Genomic DNA, 21,560 nt, shown 5'->3' with positions numbered 1-21,560 from the left:
GGCAGGGTGGGTGATGGGTATTGAGGAGGGCACCTTTTGGGATGAGCACTGGGTGTTGTATGGAAACCAGTTTGACAGTAAATTTCATATATTAAAAAATAAATAAATAAATAAATAAAAAATAAAAAAAAAAAAATAGGTCCCAGGTTGCTTTATTTACCTTCTGTGAAATTACATTTTCAGAAAGGCTTGTCAATATTGAGTAGATGCTCCAATTTAAGCTAAATGAGACTATTTAAATTCACCTTTCACCCAATATATATATTATATATATGTATATATATATACACACACACAAATATATATATACATATATGTGTGTGTGTATATATATATATATATATATATATATATATATTTGAAACATATATTGTTTCACCAGGTAAAATTGACTGAGTGCCTATGAAGCACTAGCCTATATATACTTTTCATACATTATCTCATTTTATCTTTTAAGTTGATTTATTTTGAGAGAGAGAGAGATGCCGGAGGGACAGAAAGAGAGGGAGAGAGAATCCCAAGCAAGCTCCACACTGTCAGCACAGAGCCCAGTGCAGAGCTCGAACTCACAAACTGTGAGATCATGACCTGAGCCAAAACCAAAAGTTGGACACTTAACCAACTGAGCCACCCAGACACATCAATTTCATTTTATCTTCACCACAATCTTTCAAGGTACACTTTATCCATCTCATTTTAAAGATGAGAAGACTGATGTTTCAAGAGATTAAGGTGGGGGTGCCTGGGTGGCTCAGTCGGTTAAGCATCTGACTTCAGCTCAGGCATGATCTCACAGTCTGTGAGTTCAAGCCTCACGTTGGGCTCTGAGCTGACAGCTCAGAACCTGGAGCCTGCTTCTGATTCTGTGTGTGTGTGTGTGTGTGTGTGTGTGTGTGTGTGTGTGTGTGTCTCTTTGTCTCTCTGCCCCTCCCCCGCTCATGCTCTGTCTCTCTCTGTCTCAAAAATAAATTAAAAAAGAGAGAGAGAGAGAGAGAGATTAAGGTGGTTTGTTCAAGGTCACCCAAGGAGGAAATGGTACATTTTGAAACCTAGTCTGGCACCAAAGCCTGTGCTCTTTTCAACTCTTCTACCTTTCTCTCAGCACTCCTTATAGATTCTATTTTAGTTTTCCATTTAATATCAATAAATATAAAATTAATAAAGAGTATAAATGCTCTTACCAAAAGATTACATCCATATTAAACCCACTAAATGTAAGGAAAAAAATCAAAAGAGCAATTTGGTCTCATGGAAGCTCCCTCCTATAATTTAATCAAGCTAAGAATATATTTAACAGTAGCCTTCATTTGACTACAAAACATGGCACATATGACAGCTACGTAAACCATTCTCACGATCCAGTTAAACCAGTTATGAATTCTTTGAATGCCCAAATTCCTTTTGAGGGAGGGTAAAACAAATATATAATCTAAATGTTATGTGCAAAACTTTGCAATACTAGGTACAAATATTTCTTAAAACCTGGTGAGAGAGAGTGCTTAAGGAGTGTTCCAGAAGCCAACAGCCTTTGTTCGACACATTTAGTAGCTGTGGTTTTCCTGCTCAATCAGATTTCCATAGGAATTAAAGGGATTTAATTCCATTTACCAGATCCTATCACATTTGATCTATATTAGTAGCCCTTTGCAATTTCTTCCACTTATCTGTCTTCATACATCAACAACTTCCATTTCAATTTTTTAACAACATGACTTTTACTCCCTTTATGACCAATACTTAAAAAAACTAAAGGATACTGAAAAGGGCACATGACTGCCTTCTTTGGAAAAAAAACTCTCTGAGGGGTGCCTGGGTGGCTCAGTCAGTTAAGCGTCCGACTTCGGCTCAGGTCATGATCTCACAGTTTGTGAGTTCGAGCCCATGTCGGACTCTGTGCTGACAGCTCAGAGCCTGGAGCCTGCTTCGGATTCTGTGTCTCCCTCTCTCTGCCCCTTCCCTGCTTGTTCTCTCTCTCTCTTTCTCTCTCTCTCTCTCTCTCTCAAGAATAAACATTAAAAAAAAAAAAGACTCTGAGTTATCAATTTGAAAAATGAATGAATGATAGATTCATAATGAAATAAAGAAAAGCTTAAAAAAGATGCCTCAACTCTTACAACTCAACAGAAAGACAACCTGATTTAAAATGGGCTAAGGTTGGGGGCGCCTGGGTGGCGCAGTCGGTTAAGCGTCCGACTTCAGCCAGGTCACGATCTCGCGGTCTGTGAGTTCGAGCCCCGCGTCAGGCTCTGGGCTGATGGCTCGGAGCCTGGAGCCTGTTTCCGATTCTGTGTCTCCCTCTCTCTCTGCCCCTCCCCCGTTCATGCTCTGTCTCTCTCTGTCCCAAAAATAAATAAAAAACGTTGAAAAAAAAAAAATTTATAAAATGGGCTAAGGATTTGAATAGGCATTTCTCCAAAGAAGATACAAATGACTAATAAGCACATCAAAGTATGTTTGACATCATTAGTCATTAGGAAATGCAGATTAAAACCACAATGAGTTACCACTTCACACCCACTAGGATGGCTACAATAAAAAAGACAATAACAAGTATTGGTGAGGAGCAAGGAAACTATAACCTTCATTCATTACTGATAGGATTGTCTTTTTTAAAAATGTTTGTTTATATATTAGAGAGAGAGAGAGAGAGAGGAAGCAAGGGAGGGGCAGAGAGAGAGAGAGAATCCCAAGCAGCTCAACGTTGTCAGTAAAGAACCCCATGTGGGGCTCAATCTCACGACTGCCAGATCATGACCTGAGCCACCCAAGCACCCCAAGTGGTGCACTTTAAAAAATAGTTTAGCAGCCAGACGTTTAACCCACGGAGCCACCCAGGCGCCCCACATTCCTGTGGTTTTGAGATGGCAGCCAGTAGCAATTCGATTTGCAGGCTTCTCTGAACTCATGAAGTAGAAGAATGAAGGCTCTCTTATCCAGGGCCTTTTCCTTCAGGTTGAGGGGGCCAATGTGCCCATCCCAGAATCAATTTACTGCTACCAGAGGAATTCCATGTATAGACTGGCTTAAACTGGGGCTCCTGAACCAACCACCAGCAAGGGGAATGGAATTATGATTGGCTTAGACCAATGGCTTTTTAACTCTTTCAACTGCAAGCCGTGTTAAGAAATATATTTTACATCAAGACTCATACACGTACGTAGACACATATTCAGACAAGCTAACAAATATTCTGTGAAACAATAGTCTTACTATACACAATGCACTCTGATATTTTCTTATATTACATTTAGTATTTTTTAAGTTGGTTGCCACTCTACTAAATTGATTTTCTGACCCTTTAATAGGTCATGTTTGGCCATTTCAAAACCACTGGCTGAGGCTAATCATAGCTCACACATGAGGCAAGTGTCAAATTCAGAAGCCATACTACAGCTGCACAATAGGGAAAAGGTGAAATAGTTACTGCGGCCTCAGCCGTTAACATCCATTAATATCACCCACGGTGCACTTTCACATTTTCTTATATGATCTTACTAAAGTAGTATCGGAAATGTCCATTGGATATACACATAAGAGAAAGAGGTTTTGTCTTCTCATTTTCAAACTATGTTAAAAGTCCCTGCACATGTAGGATAATCATATTTAGAAACTGTTCAAATGGATGTAATCTCTGCAGAGCACCTACAAGTATGGTCATCAGTTACCATTAGAAAGGACAAATAGGATGAGTTTTAAAAGAAAGCCAAAAAGCTAGAGTTGGAGCAGCGGTTCTCAACCAGGAATGTTTGGCAATGTCTAAAGATATTTTTTTTGGTTATCACAAATGGAGAGGGGGTGCTACTACACATGTTACAATGCACAGGACAGTCCCCCTTTCACAAAGAATCATCTTACAAAGTATCAGTCGTGCCAAGGTTGAGAAACTCTGCATAGAATATTACCACCTATAGTCACATTAGTCCATCTAAAATCCAAACACCCCTGTGCAGTAGGAGCATATTAGACACATAAGGACTATCTGTTCCAGTTTGAATAGGAAGTGGAAAATGTAAAAGAGAGTGAGCATAAAGCAGAGTTTACTTGATTCAGAGTAGCAATTGTTCTGCATTCCAAGGCAAATTTATCTCATTTATTTGTGGAGTTGATTTCTAAAAAAAGACTAGAAAACAGTTTTCTATCACTTCATTATATAATGCAATTCTTTAATAGGAAAGATCTATCAGTGCAGACTTGAGGCTGGAGTCTTTTGTTATTCTGAAGCAGTCCCAAGAGCTAGTGCAATACAAATCATCATAACCACACAAAACATGGTTCCTGTACATCAAGGTAAGAGGAATAAAGAAGGATTTCTTTCAAGGCTCGCTAGATTGAGGCACTGGAATGAAGACAGAAGGCTTTATCCCACTACTCACTGGACATGCAGAGATATTTCTTATCTTTGCTAGAAACCCCACACTGTTCTCCTCCTAAACAGTATATAAATAATTTTAGTCACTCCATAATATCCAAGAGCTCGTGGGTTTAATAACACAGAAATATCCTCCTTTTCTCCACACCTATAATTACATCCCTACTCTCAACAGGACATCTCAGGGGAAGAAAAAGTAAGATGAGTGTCTTCACACTTCTGGTAAAACAAAACAAAACAAAACAAAAATATCCTCTCCTTTACAATCTCATCTACACTCCTTCTCACTCACCACACTACAGCAACATCAGCCATCCTGCTGTTCCTCCAACAGGCCAAACTCATTCACCATCCTGTGCCTCAGACCCCCATCCCAATTCCAAACCACGGCCTTTGACTGGTCCACCCTACTAAAATATTCCCCACCCTTAATGTTACATGGATTTCTCCTTGTCATTTAGGGTCGAGCTTAAGTTTCTTGACCTCAGAGTGGCTTTCTCTGACTACTCAAATCCAAATTAATCCTGCAATCACTCTCTACCATATCAACTTTTCCATGGTTTATAACTACTTAGTACCTTTATTTTATTTTATTTTATTTTTATTTTTTTTATAATTTTTTTTTAACGTTTATTTATTTTTGAGACAGAGAGAGACAGAGCATGAACGGGGGAGGGTCAGAGAGAGGGAGACACAGAATCCAAAGCAGGCTCCGGGCTCTGAGCTGTCAGCACAGAGCCCGATGCGGGGCTCAAACTCACAGACCGTGAGATCATGACCTGAGCCGAAGTCGGCCGCTTAACCGACTGAGCCACCCAGGCGCCCCTACTTAGTACCTTTAAACCGCTTTCCTTGTTTGGAAAATTTCTCATCTCCTAAGTCGTGCCTTCCCAAAACATAAGTCAGAAATTCACTTCCTCGGCCTCTTCTGTAAACAGGAAGTGGGTATGTGACCTACGTTCTCCCAACCAAACACACTCACACGGTATTTCAGTTAGAAAGCAAGTGATATAATGGAGACACCATGTTTAGTCTATTCTGAAGTATATTTCAGAGAGATATACCTTCCTTTCAGAAGGCGAAATGACAGATGTCCTAGCAGTTACATCTCATACTCAGCACAGACAGTGCAAATTCCAATACCTGTTCTGCGACAAAAGAAGTAATATCTCCAATGATGGAGCCCAGTGTTATAATTTAGGCATTGTTCCTAACTAAGCAGTCTCCAAAATGATTCTCCACTTTCCCCTAAAGAATCTATGAGCTATGTAATACCCTTACTTTTTTTTCCTCTGCTTTAACTAACTAGAATGGGATCCACCACTTGCAACTAAGATATCTGATTCATTCTTCACAGATGTTCTCATAAGATTCTTACTGTCTGATGTTTTCTTGCTAGTTATTTTCTTTATTGGCTGTCTCTCCCCACAAGAATATAAACTCCATGAGGACAGGGACATTTTCTGTCTTCATCCTTTAGACCCAGTATTTAGAGTAGTAGTGCTGCATATGCAAGAAGCACTCAATAAAAACTCAAAAAGTTATTTACTGCTACATAAATGTAAAGTCAGGAACCAGCTGGAAGAAAGTGAAAGTATCACTGCTGTAGGAGTTAAGAACGAAAAAAAGGATCAATGTGGACTAGAGAGGTCAGAGACACTTCATGAAGAAGACGGCACTTGAGTACTGAAAAGATAAACTAGAATCCATCTTTCTGCAGGGGTGCAGAAGGGGAAACACATGCCTTCTAAAGGATGAGATCAAATGAATGGCACTGGGAATAGTGTGGCAAACACAGAAATACAAGATTGAAGAAAAGTGTGTTGAGCTCAGTGGGAAATATCTTGGATACGCAGGATGGGCAAGATTATGAATGGCTGTGAATGGTAGGCCTGGGAATGTTGTATTTGATGATGTTTCAAGAACACTAATCCTCAATGAGCATTTTCATCTATTCTTTATCCTAGATGTTATCTGCTATGTAAAACTACAACAGCTACCCACACATTTTCTACAGCATTCCCTCTCCCAACACTGGTGCTCTATATTTATCTGTTCAAGCTGAGACTACTTGAGAAAGAGATTCTTATAATTAATCCTCTTGTAACCAAGCAAATACCCAATTTAAAGATAAAAATCTATTACTAAAATGGACTTTATTTCCCAGCCCCATCCCCAAAGTCAGGTTTTAACATTTGTCTCAAGTCCATTTACCCTCTAGTCTGTGAGATATTACACTGGTACTAGGTACATGAACTAGACTTTTGAGAATTTTGTTTTATTTTGTATTAAAGTAACATAATCACTCAGAACACAGAAAGACAATTTTATAAACAGACCTATTCAGATAAAATCTTTTAAGAATCCAGAAAATCCAGGGCATCTGGGTGGTTCAGTCGGTTAAGCGTCCTACTCTTGATTTTGGTGTAGGTCATAATCTCACAGTTCATGAGATTGAGCCCCATGCTGGGCTCCATGCTGACAGCACAGAGCCTGCTTGGAATTCTCTCTCTCCTCTCTCTCTACTCCTCCCCTGTTCATGCTCGTGTGTTCTCTCTAAAATAAATAAACATTAAAAAAAAAAAAAAGAATCCAGCTAATACTATATATAGCTAACAACTATAAAAAGGCTACATAATTCTATTTTATGGTCTCAAATAAATCAGAAGGGACTTGACAAAGACTCTTATGTTGTTGGTTTTGGAAAACAAGTTAAATATTACTAACTATACATATAGTATACACACACACGTGCACACACACACACACACACACTTTGAACCACCAATCCCACTACTGATTTTTTTTTTAACGTTTATTTTTGAGAGGGACAGAAGAGAGATAGAATGTGAGTCAGGGAAGGGCAGAGAGAGGAAGAGAGACATAAAGAATCTGAAGCAGGCTCCAGGCTCTGAGATGTCAGCACAGAGCATGACACAGGGCTCAAACCCACGAACTGTGAGATCATGTCCTGAGCCAAAGTTAAATGCTTAACTGACTGCGCCACCCAGGCGCCCTCCCCCTACTGACTCTTTATCTCATAGAATAAATGTACTAATATGTGACAGTACTTACTACAATGTGCACAGTGACAAAAAAAAAAAAAGCGGGGGGGGGGGGGGAACAATCCATCAACAAAAGATTAGCTACATCAACAAATGTACAGCAGCACCAAAAATTAATCTCATTTAGGGGCGCCTGGGTGGCTCAGTCAGTTAAGCATCCAACTTTGGCTCAGGTCATGACCTCACCATTAGCGAGTTTGAACCCCACTTCAGATTCTGTGTCTCCCTCTCTCTCTCTGCCCTTCCCCCACTCACACTCTGTCTCTCTGTCTCTCTCAAAAATAAACATTAAAAAGGGGCGCCTGGGTGGCTCTGCCGGTTGAGCGTCCGACTTCGGCTCAGGTCATGATCTCACAGTCCATGAGTTCAAGCCCCACGTCGGGCTCTGTGCTGACAGCTCAGAGCCTGGAGCCTGCTTCAGATTCTGTGTCTCCCTCTCTCTCTGACCCTCCCCCGTTCATGTTCTGTCTCTCTCTGTCTCAAAAAATAAAATAAAAACATTAAAAAAAATATTTTTTTTAAATTTTTTTAACAATCTCATTTATAATGGTATATTTTATACAGCCAATAAATGAATGCTTTAGTGTTGTACTACTTGATGTGGAAAATATTGTACTAGTTATTATTAAGTGAGAAAATAAGATGCAGGAAAGAATGCATCGTATGATCCAATTTTATAAAAAAAATTAAAATAACTATACATATGCATGTATGCCTGGAGGAATGTATGTGTACTGATAGGCAGACAAAAAATAGATAGGATGGTGATTCAAGTAAGAGGGAAAATATGAAAAGATATATACTATACAGTCACTTTGGAGCAAAATGAGAAGTAAAAGGAGAAAGGGAATTAGGCAAGACAGGAAAAAATTGATATATTCACAATTATATAAAAATCAATATACATAGAGAAATTGGTATGTCCAAAATAAAAACAATATGAAAGGGGCGCCTGGGTGGCTCAGTCGGTTAAGCATCCGACTTCGGCTCAGGTCATGATCTTGCGGTTCGTGAGTTTGAGCCCCACGTCGGGCTCTGTGCTGACAGCTCAGAGCCTGGAGCCTGTTTCAGATTCTGTGTCTCCCTCTCTCTCTCTGACCCTCCCCCGTTCATGCTCTGTCTCTCTCTGTCTCAAAAATAAATAAACGTTAAAAAATAAATAAATAAAAACAATATGAAAATAAAAAGTTTATCAGAAACAACCTAATCTAACCTTCCAGATGATTCACCCGTCACTTCTTCAACACTATGTGCCTAATTTGCACAACAGGGACAAGGGTTGGTATCTCCTTTCAAATAACAGATCTAGTAACAAAGAATCCACCTAGTCCCAAGGATGCCCATTCCATTTTAAAGCTGATCTAATGAGAGAACTTCTTCCATGTGATTAACTGAAATTTGCTTCTCTGTAAGAAGGAATAAATCTAATCTAATCTCTATTTATATAATTGTCTTCACAGAACTAATATTGTATTCACTAAGCAACATCTACAGGCAGTTTCTTGCTTTTATACATAATACAGCCCTTGAAATGTGCCTGTTGAAACTACAGACTCAGACTTAAATAATTTAAATGTTAAAAAATGACCTGGGGCACCTGGGTGGCTCAGTCAGTTGAGCATCCGACTCTTGATCTCAACTCAGGTCATGATCTCACAGTTCATGAGACTGAGCCCCGTGTCAGGCTCTGTGCTGACAGTGCAGAGCCTGCTTAGGATTCTCTCTCCCCTTCTCTATCTGCCTTTCTCTGCATATATAATTAAACAAACTTTTTTTTAAACAAGACAAACTGAAAAGAAAACTGCAACCCGATCACAAAGGCTTTTCTTAATACCCAAACAGCGCCTAAAAATCACAAAGAAAAAGATCACTGTAAGAGTCAAGGAATAGGAGCTTTAGTGCACAGCAAAAGGAAATGCAGTTCTTTAAAAAGATGTTCAACTTCACTCACTTAATGCAAATTAAATCTACACTGAGATACAATTTTTTCACCAATCAGACATAGATCCAAAAGTTTGGTAACACACTGTGTTGGCAAAGATGTAAACAGATAGTAGTTCTCATACTTTCTGCTTTTAGGAACACATTCTATAATCTCATACAGGAGCAATAATGAATGCACAAGGTTATTCACTGCAGCAATGAACATAATAGCAAAAGACGAGGCACAACTTAAGTGTTTAACAGAAAGGAATTTATTTCCTAAAAGTAGAGCATATATATATATATGTGAAAGATTCACAAGGTATGAAAACATCATTTAGCAATTCTGAAAGAAAAGTCTAGAAAATAATTATTTCTATATTTAACTTTTTGAGGAACCTCCATACTGGTTTCTAGAGTGGCTACCCTATGACCCAGTAATTGCACTACTAGGTATTTATCCACAGGATACAAAACTGTTGATGCGAAGAGGCACGTGCACCACAATGTTTACAGCAGCACTATCAAATAGCTAAAATATGGGAAAGAGCCCAAATGTCCGTCGACTGATAAATGGATAAAGAAGATGTGGTGTTTATATACAATGGAATATTACTCGGCCATCAAAAAGAATGAAATCTTGCCATTTGCAACAACGTGGATATAACTATGGTATATTATGCTAAACGAAATAAGTCAGAGAAAAACAAATATCATATGATTTCACTCACATGTGGAATTTAAGAAACAAAACAAATGAACATAGGAGAAGGGAAAGAAAAATAAAATAAAAACAGAGGGAGCCAAACCATAAGAGACTCTTAAATACAGAGAACAAACCAAGGGTTGATGGAGGGGAGGTAGGAGGGAGGATGGGCTAAATGGGTGATGGGCATTACAGAGGGCACTTGTTGGGATGAGCCCTGGGTGTTATATGTAAGTGATGAATCACTAAATTCTATTCCTGAAACCAATACTACACTATATGTTAACTAATTTGAATCTAAATTTTAAAAGAAGAAGAAGAAAATTATTTCTTAATATTTCTGGTTACCAAATCTAGAGACTGAAGGATGGGCTTTCCAACAGCCTTAGAAGAATCTTATCAGCTTTCACTGAAATGGTAAAAGGGATCTTGAGAACAGCATCTCAAACAGATGGACTTTAAGAGATGCTTTAAATAACTTTATTGTAATTTGAGGCTGTTACTTGTGAGTGTACAAGAACACGGTGAGGGTGGTATCCAATTCTGTTCACACAGTAACAAAGTACAGAAGGATCATCAGGTGAATATAGGTTTTTTAATTTCTTTTCCAATTTTCCTGACACTTGTCTCAAGAGGAAACAATGTTTGTTCTTCTTTTTAAAGTTTATTTATTCATTTTTGAGAAAGAGACTGTGTGTGTGCACGCGCACAAGCGGAGGAGGAGCAAAGAGGGGGAGAGAGACAGAGAGAGACAGAGAGAGAGAGAGATAGACAGAGAATCTCAAGCAGGCTCTGCACTGTCAGAGCAGAGTCCAATATGGGGCTCAAACCCGTGAACTGTGAGATCATGACCTGAGCCGAAATCGGACATTTAACTGACTGAGCCACCCAGTGCCCCAAGAATGTTTATTCTTTAAAATTCTGGAATCTGCTGCCAAAAAAAAAAAAAAAAATCTATTTTGAAATTTATATTGTAAACACAGTGATATGGCTACTCTTTGGAATATTAAGCTGCCATCTAATGTTCATGACAAGTTTGTTAAACATTTGGTATAATGCTAAGCAAAGGAAGCAAAATAGGGTTTTATGCTGTATTTAAAGACGAACTACTCTTATCAAAAGTGAGATGAACTCCATAAAAAATGTCTGGAAAGAAATGCATAAAAATATTAACAATGGTTGTTTCAGAGTAGCACTTTCTCCTTCCTTCCATTTTTCTGTATATTTTATTTTTCTGTGATTTGGTACTTATATAGTAGATAAAAGCTTTTTTAAAGTGAATAATAACATCACACACAAGAACACAAAATTAAGTTTATTTTTGTTCTGACAAACTTGTTGGTACTTATTTAAAATGTAGCTATAAAAAAAATCTAACTCTTATCTTCCCCCTCACTTTTGCTGTGAATATTAAACTGCTCTAAAAAACTGTCTTGATTTAAAAAATTCTAGAAGATAAACATTTCCTAAAGTCAAAAGTGATGTAACAAAGCAAATTAAGCTTTCATAAGAGAAAGGAGATTTTTCACTCATGTCCAAAAGTGTTAAGGCAGGAAATACTGCAAATTTTAGTTAAAAACACATCCAAGAAAGTAATACACTCACAAAGAGAAACAGACTTTTTCTCCATTTCTTAACTGTCTGCAGGGAAGAAGTGACAGCTTTCAGTTCAAGCTACTCTCTTCTCTGACCTCTGTGAATCAAACCCCAAAACAAAAATGGGTTATTGTGGCTACCCAAAGATTAACTTGGAAAATGTAATGTTGCCTACTGTGTTTTTAACTGTTATTACATTACAATTTTATTTGTAAAAATACTTACATGTAAAAAAGAGAGAAAGAAAGAAAAGTCTGGCAGTAACTACAACTCAATCTTGCTACTTCATTGTAATTGTCGATGCCTAGACTAAGGCAAGTGGAGGGCTGAATAAAATACAAAAAGGCAGAGGGGTTGGATCAGGTGGTGAGGCAGTAACCGAGATCAAGTGGGAAAGGCAGCATCTAATTTATAAGAAGTCATACACTTTTTAATGACAATAAACCAGTATGCTAAGTTGATCTATAAATTTTAGTTTTCATACAGGAAAATGTCCTCATAAGCTCATTTTGATCTTCAAATAAAATGTGCAGGTTGTTTTCTCATTACTTACCATAGATCCTCAAATTCACAAAGATGATACTGTGAGAATAACACACTACCAAACACACACTTCACCATAAATATTGTTGAGTTCCTCATTAGAAGCATAAGTGAGCAATAATTTCAAGTTGCAATTACCAGTGACAAGGATTAAACTGATTTGTCTATAAGTTTCACAGATATTTTTATTTCAACCAAAACAAAATGCTTCTTTTTCAGGCTCCAAAGGAAATACGACCATTACCCACAGACAGACTACACTGTCTGGAAATAGCAGCAATGCATCACTATAGCAAGGCATCAGTCAGGTATAAAAACTCTGTAGTGTATATTGGAAATCATCTCAGGACAACCAACAAATTAAATTTGGGGCGCCTGGGTGCCTCAGTCAGTTAAGTGTCCGACTTCAGCTCAGGTCATGATCTCACAGTCCGTGACTTTGAGCCCCCCCGTTAGGCTCCGTGCTGACAGCTCAGAACCTGGAGGCTGCTTCAGATTCTGTGTCTCCCTCTCTCTCTATGCCTCTCCCTTGCCTGCTCGCGCACGCTCTCTCTCTCTCTCTCTCTCTCTCTCTCTCTCTGTCTCTCAAAAATAAAAACATTAAAAAAAATTTTTTTAAGAAATTAAATTTAAAAAATCCTTCTATACAAAGGATATTCCAAGATGAGGAAACACACTCAAATGTGCACTTTTAAAAGAAGTACATATTAATTCATCCAACAACTACGTGTGCATGTGTTAGACATTCTTTTAGGTGCTGAACATTCTGTAGTGAAGAAAATGTTCCTGCTCTAATGGAGGGGACAGGACAGGAGAGCAAGTATATATCAACATGAAATATTGGAAGTGCTAAAAAACAAAAAATAATAAAGCAGAGTAATGGAGAAAAGGAGTGTTGAGTAGATGGGGGAAAACTTCAGTTTTATACAGGCATACTTCATTTTATTGAGTTTGCTTTACTGCATTTCAGATACTGCATTTTTTACAAATCCAAAATCTGTGGGATCCCTGCATCAACCAAGTCAATCGGTGCCACTTTTCCAACAGCATTTACTCACTTCATGTCTTTGTGTCCCATTTTGGTAATGTTTGCAATATTTCAAATGTTTTCACTATTATACTTGTTATGTTATCTGTGATCAGTGGTATATGACATTACTACTGTAATTGTTTAGGGGCACCACAGTGAACTTAATGGATAAATGTGTAATGTTCCGACTGTGCCACTAACAGGCCATTCCCCTGTCTCTGTCCCTCTCCTCAAGCCCACTTATTCCCTGAAATACAATATTGAAAATAGGTCAGTTAACAACCCTACAATGGCCTCTAAGTATGCAAGTGAAAGGAAGAGTCACAAGTCTCTCACTTTAAATCTAAAGCTAGAAATGATTAAGCTTAGTGCAGAAGGCATGTCAAAAGCCGAGATGGGCCAAAAGCCAAGCTTCTTGTGCTGAATAGTCAGCCAAGTTGTGAACACAAAGGAAAAGTTCTTGAAGGAAATTGAAAGTGCTACACCAGTGAACACATGAATGATAAGAAAGTGAAGCAGCCTTATTGCTGATACGGGTAAAGTGGTCTGGATACAAGATCAAACCAGCCACAACATTCCCTTAAGCCAAAGACTAACTCAGAGCAAGGCCCTAACTCCCTTCAGTTCTATGAAGCTGACAGAGGCGAGGAAGCTGCAGAAATTTGAAGACAGCAGAGGTTGGTTCTTGAGATTTAAGAAGCTGTCTCCGTAACAAGGAAGTGAGGCAGTAAGTGCTGGTGTGGAAGCTACAGCAAGTTTTCCAGAAGATCCAGCTAAGATAATTCATGAAGGGGGTTATAACAGATTTTCAGTGTAGATGAAAACAGCCTTCTATTGTCAGAAGACGTCATCTTCAGCGTTCACAGCCAGAGAGGAGTCAATGGCTGGCTTCAAAGCTTCAAAGGACAGGCTGACTTGTTAATGCAGCTGGTGACTTTAAATTGAAGCCAATACTCATTTACCATTCTGAAAATCCTTGGGCCCTTAAAAATTATGCTAAATCTACTCTGCCTTTGTTCTATAAATGGAATAGCAAAGCTTGGATGATAGCACATCTGTTTAAAACAGTTTACTGAGCATTTTAAGCCCACTGTGACACCTACTGCTCAGAAAAAAACATTCCTTTCAAAATATTACTGCTCACTGACAGTTGGTCACCCAAGAGCTCTGACAGAGATGTACAACTGCATTGTTTTCATGCCTGCTGACACAACATCCAATCTGCAGCCCATGGATCAGGGAGTCATTTTGACTTTCAAATCTTATTATTTAAGAAATACTTTTCAAGGGACACCTGGGTGGCTCGGTTGATTATTCATTCAACTTCAGCTCAGGTCACTATCTCACAGTTCATGGGTTCAAGCCCCATGTCAGGCTCTATGCTGACAGTTCAGAGCCTGGAATCTGCTTCAGATTCTGTCTGAAGAGGTCTGAAGAGGTCTCCCTCTCTCTATGCCCCTTCCCCACTCATGCCCTGTCCTTCTCTTTATCTCTCAAAAATGAATAAACATTAAAAAAAATTTAATAAAAAAGAAATACTTTTCAAAAGCTATAGCTGCTACAAATAGGGATACCTCTGATTGATCTGGGTAAAGTAAATTGAAAACTTTTTGAAAAGGATTCACTATTCTAGATGCCATTAAGAATATTCATGATTCGGGGCGCCTGGGTGGCTCAGTCGGTTAAGCGTCCGACTTCGGCTCAGGTCACGATCTCACAGTCGTTGAGTTTGAGCCCCGTGTCCGGCTCTGTGCTGACTGCTCAGAGCATGGAGCCTGTTTCAGATTCTGTCTCCCTCTCTCTCTGACCCTCCCCCGTTCGTGCTCTATCTCTCTCTGTCTCAAAAACAAATGTTAAAAAAAATTAAAAAAAAAAAAAAAGAATATTCATGATTCATGGGGGAAAAGGTCAAAATATCAACATTAATGGGTTCATGGGGGAAAAGGTCAAAATATCAACATTAATGGGAGTTTGGAAGAAGTTGATTCCAGTTCTCATGGATGACTTTGAGAGGTTCAAGATCTCCAAGGAGGAACTAAGTATAGGTGTGGTGGAAACAGCAAGAGAACTAGAATCAGAAGTGAAGCCTGAAGATGGGATTGAACTGCTGCAATCCCATGGTAAAATTTGAAAGGATGAGGAATTGCTTCTTATGGATAAGCAAAGAAAGTGGTTTCTTGAGATGAAATCTACTTCTAGTGAAGATGCTGTGAAGATCATTGAAACAACAACAAAGAATTTAGAATACTACATACTTAGTTGATAAAGCAGCAGCAGGATTTGAGAGCATTGACTCTTGTTTTGAAAGAAGTTCTACTGTGGGTAAGATGATATCAAGCAGCATTGATGCTACAGAGAAATCGTTCATAAAGGGAAGAGTCAGTTGATGCAGCCAAATTCACCCTATTGTCTCATTTTAAGAAGTTGCCACAACAACCCCAACCTTCAGCAACCCCCACCCTGAGCAGTCAGCAGTCATCAACACGGAGGCAAGACCTTCCACCAGCAGAAAGATTACAACTCACTGGAAGCTCAGATGATGGTTAGCATTTTTTTAGCAATAAAGTTTTTTTAATTAAAGTATGTACTTTTTTTTGATGCAATGCTATTGCGTACTTAATAGACGACAGTAAAGTGTAAACATAACCTTTATACGCACTGGGTAACAAAAATACATTCAATTCACTTTACTGTAATATTCACTTTACTGCAGTGGTCTGGAACCGAATGCACAGTATCTTCAAGGTATGCCTGTATAGGGAGATCATGGAAGATATCTGAGCAGACCTGAGAAAGATAACAAATAAGCAAGCATGCAAGTATTTCAGGAAAAGAGCATTCTAGTCATAAAACTGCAAATGCAAAGATCCTGTGAGGTGGGTGGATATCTGGCATGTTTGAGGAACACTAAGGTCAGTGTCACAAAAATGGAGTGGGCAAGGGGAAAGCAGTAGCAGGTGGAGGTCAGACAGGGAATGTTCAGCAGTGGGGAGCTGGAGCTGGCTGGTACCAGCCGATAAGAAGATTGTTATACATTCCAGAACTTTGAATCAGCCATAGTGAGAGTAATTATACCACAGAAGTAGTCAAATGTTACAAATCAGTGGCTGTCCCCCCTCTGGAGATCCAGTTTATCAGCACATTGCTGCCTATAGGCCACTTTAAATACTCTATATTTTGCTCTGTGTGAGATGAGAAGCTACTGGAAGGGTCGTCATCTGTCCGGTATCATCATTCCCACTACCTGAGTTCTGATCACAGAGAAAAAGGGCCAAAGCAAGAAGACTAATTTGGAGGCTGCTGGCATACTATAGATGAGATATGCTAGTGGTCTAACTCAAAGCACCAATGGTGAGAATATGAGAAGTCAAATTCTGAATATGAAGAGCTGCACTGATTTGAATCAGCATGTGGCAACAGTTACCAAGCTTCCAACCTACAAATCAATGATATCTGCCTCTAGTCTAAATATGTCATTCTTGGTTCTGAATTAAGACTGTTAGCTGGATTTATAAAGAGCTTCAAGAAGTGCAAAGAACCAATAAGGAGTCTTTGATGCACATTATATATCTTCAGCTATTATCATTCCAAATGATCAACACAGACGTTTACTGAGCACCTGTTATACATAAGGTACTGCAAGGGATACAAAAAAATCTATACTCCAAGCCCTCAACCTCAAGGAGGTTACAATCTAAAAATTTAAGCGAAGGGGCTCCTGGGTGGCTCAGTCAGTTAAGCAGTTGACTCTTGATTTTGGTTCAGACCATGATCTCACAGTTCATGGGATGGGACCGCACATTGAGCTTGCACTGACAGCACAGAGCCTGCTCAAGATTCTCTCTTTCCTCTCTCTCTCTCTCTCTCTCTCTACCCCTCCCCTTGCTCACACATACTCGCTCTTGCTCTGTTTCAAAAAATATGCTTTAAAGGGGTGCCTAGGTGGCTCAGTCAGATAAGCATCCGACTTTGGCTCAGGTCATGATCTCATGGTTTGTGGGTTTGAGCCACGCATCAGGCCCTGTGCTGACAGCTCGGAGCCTGGAGCCTGCTTCAGATTCTGTGCCTCCCTCTCTCTCTGCCCCTACCCCACTCATGCCCTGTCTCTCTCTCTCAAAATAAATAAACATTTAAAAAAATTAAAAATAAAAATAAACTTTAAAAAACAAAGTTTAAGCGAATGCATCTATATATAAAAAGAAACAGATTCAAGGCAGTGAAAATACCAAGTGTATAGTAGCCCTAAGGAGTTTTCTATAAACTGGGATAAGGAGGGGGAGGAAAAAATCACTGGACTTAATGGATAGGATGGGACTGGGAGAGAAAAAGGAACAAGTAAGGGCCTTCCAGGCAATGGATCTGAAAAGCGAAAGAGCTAGGTAAAGATGGGAACGCACTTGGTGGTTCAAGAGTAGCCTACTCGAGGCATTCAGGGGCACTGGGAGACAGAGATTACAACTGTGGCATATGGAGACCTATAGTTGAACTCTTGACTGCATCACTTACTTGAGCACGTTACTTAGAGCCCTCTGGCCTCTATTTCCTCTGTGGCAATCACTTTATAGGACAGAATTAAGTAAAATTATGCCTGTACAGTGCTTCACACAACTTGGAAATTAGTAAGTAGTCACTGGTGATTAAAAACAACATTCTCATTAAAGATGGAAAGACAGATTGGAACTCCATTATGGAAGACCTTGAATATCCGACTAAGGAATCTGCATTAAACCCTGTAGGTAGTGGCAAGCAAAGTTTTATGTGGGGGGAATAATTTGGTGAGACTTTACAACTATAAATCTGGCACACAGATATAGAATGGATCGCTTACAGAGGAAACACTGGAAGTTGAGATGCTATTTAGACAAAAGTCTAGATATACAGTAAGAGTTTCAACATGGGTAAGGATAGTGATAATGGATCACAAAGTGCAAAGGGTGGGATACTGAACTGTGTATGCTGAAGACACGGTTAAGATGGTAAATTTTATGTTATGTGTTTTCACATTTTTTTTAAAGGGTCAGAAAGGGAAAGTTAACACAAGTATCTAGAAGAACCAAAGGTACCAATAAGGAAAAACAACAACAACAACAGTAAAGTCATGAAAGGGGGCTCTATTTGGGAAAAGGACTCTACATTCTGGTTAGGTTTGAGGTGATGCCGTGAAAGCCAAAAGACCATGTAGAGTATACAGAGATACAAGACTGAAGCTCACTCACTGACCAGTGGGAAGGAGAAACTTCACCATGCATAAACATACTAATACACCCAAGTCACAACTACTTGGCTTACCAGTCCTTACTGTAAGGTTAGAAAGGATGGATATATGACTTGGGGACTGTACTTAATACAGACTGAAAAGATGTCTTTTCTGAGCCATCCCCAAGACCTCAACCTACATTATTCATCTTATAATACAAACAGGACTGTAACAAATCCAATAACACAATGCCACTTTGATAATCCTTTAATTCAGACACCATATATTCTGAGATGTAAGGCTAATTTGTTCAGTGTGTTCTCCATATATCCCTTAAATGTTAGCAGTGAATTTGTACATGCATGTGCTTTTTCCAGAATTGCTAACACTTTTGTATACTTTTTTCTGAATAACATGAATATAGAAAAATATATAAGCTTGGTGAACTTTCATGAAGTAAACACATCCATATAACCAGTACCCAAAACAAAAACCAGAACATTACTAGTACCCCAGAAGGCCCCTTCATACCCCATTGCAAACACTTTCCCCAATCCCCAACAAGGGTAATCAATCTCCTGACTTCTGACACCACAGATAGTTTAACCTGGTTTTGAAATTCATGTAAATGCAATCAGAGTATGCACTCTTTAGTGTCTGGCTTCCTCCACTCAACATTATATTTGTGAGATTCACACATCATCATATTATTGTATATTGTATTCACACATTTTGAACGTATATGTTTGTTCATTCTGATCAGTATTTAATATTCATTGTGTGATTATGCCAGAAACTTATTTACCCATTCTACTGTTGATGGGCATTTGGAAAATTCCAGCTTGCACTATCACAACTCGTCCTGCTTATTAACATCTTTGTCCATGTCTTCTGGTGAACTTACACACACAATTCTGTTGTGTATAACTCTAGGAGTGAACATGCTGAGTCATAGAGCGTGCAAGTGTTCAACTTTAGTAAAACAACTAATGAACTTTAAAGGAAAGAATACTTTAAGATCTTTATAGGGAAATTTGAATGATAAATGATTCATCAGAAGGTGCTGATGAAAACTACATCAAAAATGACTTCCAGGAGGATAAACATATTTAAGTAGGATTGTTGAACCACATGGCTTCCCAAGAAGGCAACTTAGTTTAGGATATTGTCACCAGCAATTTAGAATGTGACTATAACACTTAGAAGTAACCAAGTTTGGGCTGTCTGGGGTGTCGGTTAAGCATTGTCATGACCTGGTTTCAGCTCAGGTCATGATCTCACGGATTGTGGGTTCGAGCCTCACATCAGGCTCTGTGCTGACAGCTCAGAGCCTGGAGCCTGCTTTGGATTCTGTGTCTCCCTCTCTCTCTGCCCCTCCCCTGCTCACGCTCTGTCTTTGTCTCTCAGAAATAAATAAAAACATTAAAAAAATGTTTTTCATTAAAAAAATTAAAAAAAAAAGAAGTAATCAAGTTTGCCTTGTTGTTTCTGGAACTGCTGATGCTGAAAATTTAGAAATAACTCAAGAGCCATTACTATCAATAAGGTAAAGTAGCCACTTTCCCATCATGTACAGAATATAAATGTCACAACTCTGCAGCAGTTAAGCCTGTACTCATTGAATCGCACTCCTGGAATATAAAAGGGACTTCAAAACTAGTCTAACTTTCAGGTGGTCATATCAATGCCTTCTAAATCAGTGAACATGTGAACAAAACTTCATTTAATCCTGGAACAGAAGAAGATCATTAGGCAAAAACTAAGGGAATCTGAATAATACACACTTCAGTATGTACCAACACTGGTTTATTAACTGTAACAAATGTACCAATCTAATGTAACGTGTTAACCATAGGGGAACTGGGGATGGGGTGTATATGGGAATTCTGTGTAATATGCTTAGCCATTTTCCTATAAATCCAAAACTGTTTAAAAATAGAATTTATTTTTAAAAATCCACTTAAAACTCTGCAACATAATCTGCAGATTGTAATACACCTGCTAAACTCCTTTCAGAATGCAATCCAAATGCATTTTAAGAGCTGTCAGACACCCACGCATGCACACATACACACACATACACTCTTTCCATCTATGGGCTTAGACACATAGATTTATGAGGGAAGCATTCTATCTGTGCTGATTTTGGTTTTGCTCCCAGCTATAAAATAATGAACAAGGCTCAGACTTCCTTTCTTATTCCAACTAATCTAAACTTTTTGAATATATAAGTTTTTAATGATTCATTAAGAAGCAACCCCCCAGTTAATCTTCAAACAAGAAAATAAAAGCATCCAAACTGCAAGTAACATCAATTCTCCAATAAATCACATCTTTGTGGTTTAAATCATTGAGTCTTTTTGCTTCTACTTCAGAGGGAATAAAGTGAAAAGGCTGTGCCTTACAGTTAGTAGTGAAAACAAGTAGCCCCACTATGGTGTAAGACCTAGTAGAAGGAACCCTGGGCAAAGAGGCAGGAGACCCAGCTTCTGGCTTCAGTTCCATCACTGTCTTCTCTGTGACCCTTGAACATTTCCCCGAACTTCTCTGATTCTCAATTTCCATGATCTCAAGTTCATTTCAACTTTAATATTTGTTCCATGAATAAAGAGGTCCTTTAGTTATCACTTCTGGGAAGATAGCCTAGTTAAAGCTTTTATCCTTATCTGTTCTATAAAATCAAGTATCTAGAAAGAAAAATAATATCCCGTTATGGAATGAGTGTTTCGTCCCATGGGGGGTAAGGAGTAGGGGGATATAATGAATAAAAGAAAACAAGATGAACAGCCATCATGGCTTTCCATTCCATTAACCTTGTATTTGTTAATCCCACCACCATATATATTGCAAATATTTATTTGCTAGACAGCATTATGACACAGGGCTTGGCTTTCTTTTTAGAAGACTATTGGAATTCACCTGTGGTTCCAACAAGTTTATATCTAAACATATCCTGAAGTCTGTTTCTTTTATAGAAGGAACTGGCACACTTTTTCTTAAAAACCCAGACAGTCTGAGGCTTTGTGAATCATACGGTCTCTGTCACAACTCAACTTTGTTGCTATAGTGCAAAAGCAGCCATAGACAATTTGTAAATGAATGGGTGTGTGTTCCAATAAAACTTTATTCAC

The 21,560-nt window shown here is 38.7% G+C and overlaps 1 protein-coding gene across 6 annotated transcripts in view; it reads right to left on the bottom strand.

Annotated features, from left to right (window-relative positions):
* The window catches only part of MCU (mitochondrial calcium uniporter), a 201,186-nt gene that overhangs the window by 163,710 nt on the left and 15,916 nt on the right, over positions 1–21,560 (bottom strand). The window contains exon 1 of one of the 6 annotated variants that reach the window (XM_058696669.1): positions 5,206–6,915. The exons of the other annotated variants lie outside the window; for them this stretch is intronic. Within the exon in view, the coding sequence (XP_058552652.1) occupies positions 5,206–5,241 (36 nt within the window). The 5' untranslated portion in view covers positions 5,242–6,915. Of the gene's footprint in view, positions 1–5,205; positions 6,916–21,560 lie in introns of those variants that run through there. 6 annotated transcript variants of the gene reach the window in all.

Source organism: Neofelis nebulosa, chromosome 13 (assembly GCF_028018385.1).
Source record: "Neofelis nebulosa isolate mNeoNeb1 chromosome 13, mNeoNeb1.pri, whole genome shotgun sequence".
Classification (NCBI taxonomy): Eukaryota; Metazoa; Chordata; class Mammalia; order Carnivora; family Felidae; genus Neofelis; species Neofelis nebulosa.
Note: the sequence above shows the minus strand (reverse complement) of the source record. Positions and strands in the feature narration are given on the sequence as shown.